This window comes from Octodon degus, unplaced genomic scaffold, assembly GCF_000260255.1.
Source record: "Octodon degus isolate 3935 unplaced genomic scaffold, OctDeg1.0 scaffold00005, whole genome shotgun sequence".
Classification (NCBI taxonomy): domain Eukaryota; kingdom Metazoa; phylum Chordata; class Mammalia; order Rodentia; family Octodontidae; genus Octodon; species Octodon degus.
Genome location: NW_004524581.1, coordinates 28,891,070 through 28,901,567, shown reverse-complemented (window position 1 = coordinate 28,901,567; position 10,498 = coordinate 28,891,070). Strand labels below are relative to the sequence as shown.

The 10,498-nt window shown below is 47.1% G+C and overlaps 1 protein-coding gene across 4 annotated transcripts in view; it reads right to left on the bottom strand.

Annotated features, from left to right (window-relative positions):
- Positions 1-10,498, bottom strand: part of Slc26a8 (solute carrier family 26 member 8) — an 84,084-nt gene that overhangs the window by 39,690 nt on the left and 33,896 nt on the right. For all 4 annotated transcript variants that reach the window (XM_023720431.1, XM_023720438.1, XM_023720432.1 and 1 more), the window contains exons 7-9: positions 9,744-9,908; positions 8,145-8,294; positions 901-983 (exon numbers count right to left, since the gene is read on the bottom strand). In XM_023720431.1, the coding sequence (XP_023576199.1) occupies positions 901-983; positions 8,145-8,294; positions 9,744-9,908 (398 nt within the window). The remainder of the gene's footprint in view (positions 1-900; positions 984-8,144; positions 8,295-9,743; positions 9,909-10,498) is intronic.

Sequence of the window (10,498 nt, the reverse complement as noted above, 5' to 3'; positions counted from 1 at the left end):
TTTTGGTCTTTTTGAGATAGGATCAGCTATGTAGCTCAGGTTGGCCTTGAACTCACTTTGTGGCCAAGGCTGGTCTTGAACTCAAGTTTCCTCTTGCCTCAGCCTCCTGAGTGCTGGGATTGCGGGCAGGTGCTACCATGCCCAGCGTCACATTTCTTTTTTTCTTTCCTTTTTTTTTTTGGTGGAACTGGTGATTGAACCACATTTCTTAATTAAGTAGAACTGTAAGTGGCCCAAGCTCTCCAGATTCCATCGAGACCTGGTGGAGTATGCCACTGAGTCCGGCCGAGCTCACCTTGTTACCGTGGTACTTAGCCAGTGTCCCCAACTTTCCATGGGATTCCCTAGGAAGTGAACAGAGCGCTGCAAAAGTCACCCTCGCGTCAAGGAACTGCAGTCTTTTCCTCTCTTAGCTGCTGGGATTCTTTCGATCAAGGTTAAAACATTAGAATTTTCCAATAGAAGCAAGAGTGCATCGTGCAGTCACTTATAGGCACAATAGTGCCGATTCACTGCAAGTCCTGCGGCAGATTAGCTGCTCAGTGGTGTTGAAATGACATTGCTTGGCGGACACTGGCCCAGTACCAGCAGGAGAAGGCGTAAGAGTGGTCCTCTTCTGAACACTGAGCCCCGGGAGACAGAATTGGCAAAGGGACCCCTTGGTCCCCCACTGGGATTAATTAGCCAAGCACAGAGGAGGTTGGGATGACCTGTGCATAGGACGGGAGAGGCCGAGGCTGAGCAGAGAAGAAACAGGCACTGTCCCGGCCTCCTGCCTGCACGGCCCCCTGCATTCAGAGATGAGTCTGGCTGTGGTCTGACATCACCAGGCTGTTGTTCAGGGACTCGGAGGGAGCATCAGAGAAGGCGGAAGCAGTCTTGAAAAGTGGGGTTACTGACCTGAAAGGGGTCATCTCAATGAATGTCATGCTGCTTTCTGTGGCCATGTTTATCTTGTTTGCAAATGCAGTGAAGCCAAGAATCTGCGGGAGCCAAGGGAGACATAAGATTATTTAAACACCCAGCACTGCTTCTAGGAGCAAAGGCGCGCACAGCCTCTGGTGGGGCCGGGCAGCAGTCTCTGCTTCAAGCTGAGGCCTAGGCAAGGTCAGGTCAGTGGGCAGCAAAGGCGATGGCCCTTCCGGTTCTCCTGAGGTCCTTTTGGTGCCATAGCCAAAGCACTGTCACCCTTAGTCTCTGACCCAATGATGGTGTTGCAGGCAGCCTAAGTTAGATAGAAATATTGTAGGCAGTTAGTGTCAGGCCCTCGAAGGGATGACAAAGACCAGACACCTTACTGGGGGAGATGCTCCTGGTGTGAGCCAGACCTAAAGATCAAACAAATGCTGACCTCCCTAAAGTTGGCATCCACGATTGCTCATCAGTTGTTTTTTTGTTTGTTTGTTTGTTTTTTAAATATTAACACTTTTAATTTAATCTTTTTTTTTTTGCGGCACTGGGGATTGAACTCAGGACCTTGCACTTGCCAGGCAAGCACTTATTCTACTGAGCTATCTCCCTAGCCTGCTCATTAGTTGGGAAGAATCATCGTCTGAAGGCCACCAGATAAAGTCCTGTGCTACATTCACGCCCGCTTGCTACGTGACTTGCTACCCCATTTGGTCCTGGGCCTAATCAGTTTTACCTGAGCAAATGGTGCTTGTAATCCCATTTGTTGACCAAGGTTTAGTTCTACCTTGCATCTGCCTAAGTGAGACCCCTTTGTCTCTTCCTCAACCCAGCATGGTTTTACCCTATAAAAGTCCCTGGATGAAACAGCTTCCTGGGCAACCCGCTCAGGTCCCCCTTCTGTCCCTCTCTGACAGAAGCTTTCCTTTCCAATAAAGTTTTACTCTCGACCTCCATTTGTTCCTAAAATTCATTCTTTGGTTTTAAGAGAACACGAACTCATCCAGGTCAGGTCGGGAGTTTCACGTCCCTATATCAATGGGAACAGACAAGGCCATGGGCCTTTTCCCCCTCCCCCCCCAATGTTAGACATGACGTGTTTCCAGACAATGCTTGTGTCCTGGTCTCACTTTTATCACTCTTTGGATCCAATACACCACACCACATAGGTGAGGCTCGTAAGGCATGGTTGGGGTATAGTGCATGAAAGTCATGTGAGTAATTCTAAATAATATGGAGAGGCACTTAGAAGCACAAGGACAAAAGGCCTCGCTGAAGCACTTAATTATCTGGGATTTTCCTCCCTTCCATTTAGCTCTAAAAATGGCAATTCTCTCTTTAAGTCTGACTTTTGGCTAGTGGGAAAGTTGACAAGCTGGAAGCTGATACTTCTCCTAATAATCTTGCATCAGAGCATGTTAAGCCAGAGACAAGTGACCTCAATGTCCAGGTTTTAGCTGGGTATGGTAGCGCATACCTGCAATCCCAGGACTCAGGAGGCTGAGGCAGGAGGATTGCCACAAGTTTCAGGCCAGCCTGGGCAATGTAGTGAGTTCAAGACCCTCCTGAACTACATAGTGAGACCCTATCTTAAAAAAAAAAAAAAAAAAAAAAAAAAAAAAACCCAAAGAAACAGAACCAAGGTTTTAAAATAATAATTAGGGCTGGCGAAATAGCTCAGCAGACTAAGTGCCTGCTTTGGTAAGCACAGGGACCAGGGTTTGACTCCTGGTTCTGCATGCTGCACTGGCCCCACCTGGGGTACACTGAGCTGACGAACGAGTCCAGTTGTGCCAAAGCACTGGGGAGGCAGAAAACTGGAGGATCACTACAAGTCTGAGCTACGTAGTGAGGTAGTGAGACCCTGTACCAAATACATACATGGAAAAAATAAAGTAAAATAAAAATAAATAAAACAATAATTACACAGTTGCTTCAACCCATTATTCCTCCCCCCACAAGGTCTTTTGCCAGCACCTGCTCCGAGAGGCCTGAGAGATGCGGGGGGTGGGGGGCAGTGGTTCAGCTGTGGTGCTGTGAGCAGATGAAGGCTCCCAGGGAAGCCTCCAGATCTGATGGAAGACCCTGGGTCGTAGCTTGGGTCAGGGAAGAGGAATATTAATTTTTATATAGTTAATGGGAAGGAAGTACGGCAAGTGGCCAGGGAGCTGGTATTTCTAGTATAAATGCGATACTTGCTCATAAATGCAAATAAAGAAATATGAAAAATTAGAAAGCAGAAATAAGTCTTGCAAAGGCACTAGTCTTTTTTTTTTAAATTTTTTTAGATTTATGTACAGGGGCCTCAGTAGAATAAGCACCTGCCTGGCAAGCACAAGGGCCTGAGTTCAATCCCCGGTTCTGCCAAAAACAAAACAAAACAAAAAAGATTTATGTATAGGCCAGTGAGATAGCTCAGAGGACTAAAGCACCTGCTTAGACAGCTTAGGCAAGTGCAGGGACTGTGGTTCAATCCCTGGCACCACATGCCATGCCAGCCCCAACCCCAGGGTGGGCTGAGCCAGGCACAAAAAAAAAAAAAAAAAAAAGCAAAACATTTATGTATTTGTTTGGTACAGGGTCTTGCAACTCAACTCAGAGTCATAGTGATCCTCCTGTCTCAGCCTCCTCAGCCCTGGGATTACAGGCATGTGCCACCATGGGGGCTGGCACAGCGCATGGTACTGGGGATCAAACCTGGGTCCTTGCAATTGCCAGGCAGGCGCTTAGACCGCTGAGCTATCTCCCCAGCCCCAAAGGGATTAGTCTTTACTTCTATTTTGTATTTTCTCTATAGCTAAAGTACACAAACACACAAATTGTGAACATACAGTATGTGTCATTTCATAGGGCCAGGGGACTCTTAAGTTGTCAATATATTTTGCCTAGATCCCAGATATTGACTTGAAATTTTTCCTGAATATTTGATACTGCCATCTTTCGGCCAGACTGAGGAGTGTGAACAATTTTCTCCAGCATGTCAGGGCTGCGGCTGCGCAGCTGGCAGAAGCTTTTCAACTCCTGAGTGTCTTCTTTCCTTGCTGCTAGGAGATAGGAAGGGCCTCCTCCGGTCCTAGCTGTATCTCTGATCCCTGCTATGTGGAGAACTGCAGGTTCATCACTTGATTTAACACATGTAAAAGTAATATGTACAGGCCTTCATGGTCTGTTTTGACAAAGAAGTTAAATGTGTAGAGGCAATAAATCTAGGGGACTCCCCCCATTGCAGGTTTCCTCTGCCATCTCACCCCATGGTACTTGATAGTCATTTACAACATTCCCCCAAAGAATATCTTAACTGGAGCTCTCCAAACAGCCTGTCACCCATTGTCATAGCATCCTCTACACACTTGCTTTTCTCCTTTCTTTGATGATCCTGGTTCATGGCCTTCGTCTTTGAGGCCACTTCAAGGGATGTCACCTCACTCTTGGCAGCAGCTCCCCCAAGGGAAGGATGCTGTCTGTGTCGCAGAGGCTGACTATTGGTGAGGCCAAAGATACAGCTGGGCCAGGTTGCCCCTGGTTCCTGTCCCCGAATTCCACACACCTGGCTCCCTGAGCTCTAGGCCACCACTGTTTCATCCAGAGTTTTGTAGAACCCGTTGTAAGAGAAGGCTTTCAGCCTCTGGACTCCATAAATGAATAGCTTTTCCTACTCAAAAGAATAAAGAAGCGTGTCTCCACAACAATAGCTCACTGGTAGGAGACAGCTTGGTCTCAAGGCAGTGCTTTCCAATCTTAGAGAGATGGACCCAGGATAGTTAGTACAAGATAACACGCACTGTGGCGATGTACAAATCACAGAGATTTTAGCATTGCAACACAGAGAAATAATAACAATTATTATTATTATTGTCATTATTTTGCCCACAGGTATCTACAAGGGGTCAGTGGCTGTCCAGGACAGCCTCTTTGCAAATAGCATTTCAGGGACCCAGGGTCATTCTATCTGGGGCCTCCATAATCTTAACATACTTCCCCTTCATCCAGACAAGGACCTGGGAACTTACTCGGACTCATGTTTGCTTTGGCTTAAGTCACAGAGTCTTCCTAACTACAAGGGAACCCATGCAATGTGGAATGATTCTCGCATATATCCAAGAATTCAGCAGCCCCAATATGAAAAATGCTGCCATTAAGAACCCTGAGCAGGGGCCGGGGAGATGGCTCAGTAGAATAAGTGCTTCCTGTAAGCGCAAGGGTCTGAGTTTAATTCCCGGTTCTGAAAAAAAAAAAAAAAAAAAAAAAGAACCCTGAGCATAAGAGCAAAGCCCTGGGCTCAGTCTCGCTCAGTCTCTGTCATGGTTTGGGGTTTTTGCAAGGTAAACACTACAATACAGGACACACTTTATAAGATTATTTCGTGATAATGCAAAGAATCATATACAAAGACTGCGGGAAATCTGTCCACACGCTAAAGACCAAAGAATCCTGCTGAGGGCCTGGATCCTAATACCTTGCATGAGTCCAGCTGAAAACCCAGAGCCCATAACAATGCCTCCCATGAGTTCAGCTGGAGGTCTAGAGCCCACAGATGGGCTCAAGCAGGCCCACTTCATGGATCTGTGCTGGAAAGGCCCAAAGGTCAGTGGTGGAAGCCAGCATGTCTATGCGAGTGGGACGAAGGATCTGTGCTAACCGGCCGAGGAATCTGCATTGGAGCCAGGAAGCAAGGCTCCAGCAAAGCACCAGAGCTCCACAAAGCACCACAGCCAACCTCAGCAGCAGTGAGGTTCTGAGCTCCTCCAGCGACGAGGAAAGCTGAGCACTCATCCAGAAAGCCAACACAACAAGCTTCTCCACGAGGCTGAGCAGTGCACCATCTTCCCTCCTGAAGCCAGAAAGGGATGCTCAAGATGAGGGTCAGTGCGCCTCCTAAATGAACTGTAGCCATTCTCAGTGAAAAAGAAGTTCCAGTCCTCCTCCAGTGACAAGAACAGTCAAGTCATCAGGAAAGCCAGCATGATAAGTTCCTCCAGCAAAACAGCCCAGGAGAACCAGAGGCTCCCTAACGGCTTCCCAACAGCTTCCCTACTTCTCTCTCCTATGCCACCAGCAACAGCCCTCAGGTGGCTGCCCGCACCCAGCACCAAGCTGGTTAGGTTGAGCTGGGTCTAACAAGTTGACAACCACTTAGCAATCCACTACAGTCTCTAACACCATACACACAGACAGAAGACCCTGAGCCTATGGATAAAAACATCTGTAGAAATATTAATTATGACTACAAGAGATAAATTTAATCAGGAGACCTTTAGAAAGAAACAAGAAGTGCTGTTATTAGGCCGCAGAGAGCTCTAGCTCTACTACTTACTAGCATTAGAGAGAAGACAAATAACATCATGGCTGCTGCACTTGCCTTACTGCAGGTTTATGGGGATAAAAGAAGCCTGAATAACAGCACGGTTGCAACTATATTAAAATACAAGCAAAACTTCCACATACAAAAGGGTGGCTCCGTGCTGGCCCTGCTCCTGGGGTACACTGAGGCTGGGTGTGGCAACGCGCACCTGTAATCCCAGTGCTTGGGAGACTGAAAACAGGAGGATCACTACATGTCGGATCTGTGTAGTGAGACCCTGTAGACCATGTGCTAAATACATTTTTAAAAAAAAGATGGCTGTTCACCAACTCTGAGCATAGTTCCGTCATGTTGGAAGAATAAAGCAAAATAACAAAGTACCAATAGTTGTTTGGCTTGGGATGATACAACTACAGGAGTGTATAGAAAGAAATGTTGCCTAAAAGAAAGGGTCTTGCTGAATGGCCAAATTTCCTGGGCTGTGCCCAAACTTTCAGTCCTCCTATCTCAGCCTCTCTTGCCGGTATTATAGGCATGTGCCGACAGCTGTACCTGGCTAGTATTCACTTAAAACTAGTGACTGCAGGTTCTGGCCCTAGTATGAATTGCTAAAATCATCATGGTGGTCATCTAATGTGGCCCACGCCCTTAAAACAAAAGCTGGGGGGGGGGGGGGCCTGGCCCTAGCTCAGTTGGGCTGGTGAGACGGCTCAGTGGTCTAAAGCACCTACTTAGAACAAGCTTAGCAAAGCACAGGGACCGCGGTTCAATCCCCCAGCACATGCCAGCCAGCCCCGCCCCCTGGTGGGCTGAGCTGGCCACACACACACACACACACACAAATAAAATTAAAAAAAAAAAAAAAAGCCCATCATCCCAAGGCCCCCTCCCCCTGCTCTCCACCTTAGTGCAGGACACAATTTCCTTCCACCTTTACCAGCGCCTCAGGGAGGAGGAAGTCAGCGCCCTCAGGGAAGTCAAGGTCCTCAGGTACATCTAAACATCCCCTCCAAACGCCACTCCTGGCAAAAGGCTGCAGAAACCTCAACGTCCCTTTGTTCCAACTGAGAATTCCTCATCCTTCCCCACATTCTCTCCCTTGTCCTCAAAGAAAATAAAGCCCATTTCCCTTCTTCCTTCTACCTGTTTCTCTGCGGCTCTAAGTACCTATTAGTGACTATTCTGCTTTTACATAATTCAACATGTTTTCTGAAGTGTTTTTACTTTTACAGCTTCTAGGAATCTTTGCTTTTTTAGGTTATTTGAGGTTTTACTTCAGGTTACTAAACAGGCATCTACACTGTTCTGAGCCAGTGGGTGTGGTGGCACATGCCTGTGACCCTAGCACTTCAGGAGGCTGAGACAGGAGGATTGCCATGAGTTTGAGACCAATCTGGCTACATAGTGAGTTCAAGGCTAGATTGAACAATGTAGTGAAACTTCATCTTTGCCAATAGAATATCCACCTCTGACAGGACTAAACAAAAGAAAAAAAAAGGGTGGGGTACAAAGGAAAGATCATTTTGTATTTATATATACAAAATAATTAGGATAGATATGCAGCTATCTTCGCTTAATTCAATGAGAAGAAAGAGGTGTACTAATAGTGTTTGGACAGGATATCCTGTCTGCATCTTGTACTATGGATAACCACTAAGAAGATAACAATGTACAATGTATTGATTATCAAAAGTGTCCAATTAATCAGCTTTGAAACTGTCTCATTCATATTTGTTTCTCAATAAAATTAAAATAAAAAAATAAAAAGAAACTTTATCTTTAAAAAAAAAATCTGAGCCATGAAATCAGAGCATCAGAAACACCTACCAGAGGGGCCGGGGAGATGGCTCAGTAGAATAAATGCTTTCCTTGCAAGTGCAAGGGCCTGAGTTCAGTCCCCAGTTCCGCAAAAAAAAAAAAAAAAAACACCTACCAGAAATAATTCCATGGGAAATTCGATGGGATAATGATTGAAAGAAATCCGGATGCACTTGTTGATTCTCAGAGCAACAACTGCAGTCAGAAAGAGCAGGATGCTGGTGGAATTCGCTTTGGGGAGAGCCACGCAGTAGTTCAGGATGTTCTGAAGGGAAACAGAGTTACAGCCCAGAAAAGGACATTCTTCTCCATTTGTTAAAAAAGGACGTCCCTGGGGCCGTGACTGGGCCCCAAGGTGTTTTGTCAGTGGTGGTGTTTTTGTTTACTTGTTTGTTTAGGCTACTGAGGATTGACCCCAGGGCTTTTGCCCTAGAGGTGTGATCAAGATCTAAATCTGATATTTTAAATTTTAAAAAAATTAGTAGAGTAAAAGACACATTCCCACGAATCCCCCTCAGAATATTCCCCCTGGTTTTGAACACACGCATCCCATCCTTTTTTTTTTTTTTAATTCTGTGTTTAGGGCAGCATCTGTAGGGTGTACAGGGTCTCACTGCCTAGATGGGGCTGGCAGTGAGCCTCCGGTTTTCAGCCTCCCAATTCTCGCACTTTCTGAAGCAGCTCTGGAAGTGCTTTTCATGAGCGTCTTCCTTTGTGCTGCTGTAAATGTCTCAGTGTGCTGAAGTGATTCGAAATCTTTCTTTCTTGGTCATTTTGACTTTGGGGAAGTCACACAGGGCAGACCCCAGGGATAAGGTGGGCAAGAGAGCAGGGCAAGTTTGTTGCAAGCCTGCCTTTTGGCTGGCTGGCATCTGACAGTGACACCTCATTATTTAAATCACAACTTAAAAGGTCACAAAGGAGGACTTTCAGAGCTACTGCTGAAAATGGCAAGAAGGATGGGATGTGTTTGAACAGCAGGAGGATCTGAGGGGAGATTAATGGTAACATGTCTTATACTGTAATACATTTTTAAAAACTTAACCCTGGGCCGGGGAAATAGCTGAGTAGAATAAGCACTTGCCTGGCAAGCACAAGGGCCTGAGTTCAATCCCTGGTTCCACCAAAAAAACCCTTAACCATTGGGGAAAAAAAAACAAAACTTAACCATTGAACATACATTCTAATCACTCCTTGTATACCCCGAGCTCTCTTTTTATTTTTTATTTTGAGAGAGGGTCTCACTAAGTCTCTAAGCTGCCTGGACTCGGTTCAAACTTCCAATCTTCCCACCTCAGCTCTCCAGAGTGCTGGGATTACAAGCAAGTATCAAGCCCGGTTGGCACTAAGGTTGATTGACTGACTGATTGATTTGTGTCTTTTTGATACAGGGTCTTGCTCCGCAGTTCTGGCTGGCCTTGAGCTCACTGTGTAGTCCAGGCTGGCCTCGAACTTGCAACGGTCTTCCTGCCTCAGCCACCCCTGGGATTACAGCTGCGTACCTCCGTACCTGACCTGGCACCAAGATTTTTATGAGTAGCTGGTTTAAATCTACAAGAGGTGAAACTGTCCCCGGGACTCTGCTGCCTCAGCTGCCCGCCAGCTGATTTTGGATCCCGGGGTGGGCGGGAGGCTCTCGTCTCCGCCCGGCCGCTGCCCCTCCGAGGTCACGGAGGGGCCTCTGTAACCCTGGCGAGGGGCTGAAGTTACTCACGTAGAAGAAGGCAACCGGACCGGCGTGGAAAGTGATCATCACCCCGAAGACGAAAGGCAGCTGGGACAGCACGACGTGCAGCGCCGCCGCGGCCAGGTAGGCGTTGACCACGGCCTCGGGGAGGTACATGGCCATGAAGCCGATGCCCAGCACGCCCATGGAGAGCTGCGGGCGGGAGGGCGGGAGAGGGCAGGCGGCGGATGTCAGCCAACTGGTGCAGGACGGCCTGAGCACCCCGTCCCTCCCGTGGGTCTCCACAGCTGTCCCTGTTTCCTGGTCACCCCAACACACCCTGCAGGCTCCCACCTTCACCCCATCCCTACCCATGAGCCTGTCTCCGGTTTTATCATTCTGCCCCTTTCAGAATGTGGCCGAGGTCAGCTAACTTCTCCTATGTTCAATCTCACTGATATTTACCTGTTTCTTTGGTTAACGTTTGTTTGAATGATGCATTTTTGCATTCATTTACTTTCAATCTGTATTATTATATTTTATGGTAATTTCTCATACATAGTATATTTTTAACATAATATTACACAGCATGTTTGTCCTAATTTTTTATCCCACAGGGTCTCACTATGTAGATCAGACTCAGTGATGCTTCTGTTTTCAGCCTCCCAAGTTGCTGAGATTACAGGTGCACCCCACCACACCCAGTCTCAATCACCCCCTCTTCAGTGCGCCCCAGGGGAGGGCCTGGCACATGTCTGTAATTTTTTTAGTTTATTTTGCTTTTCTCTCCTCCCCCCTCCCCC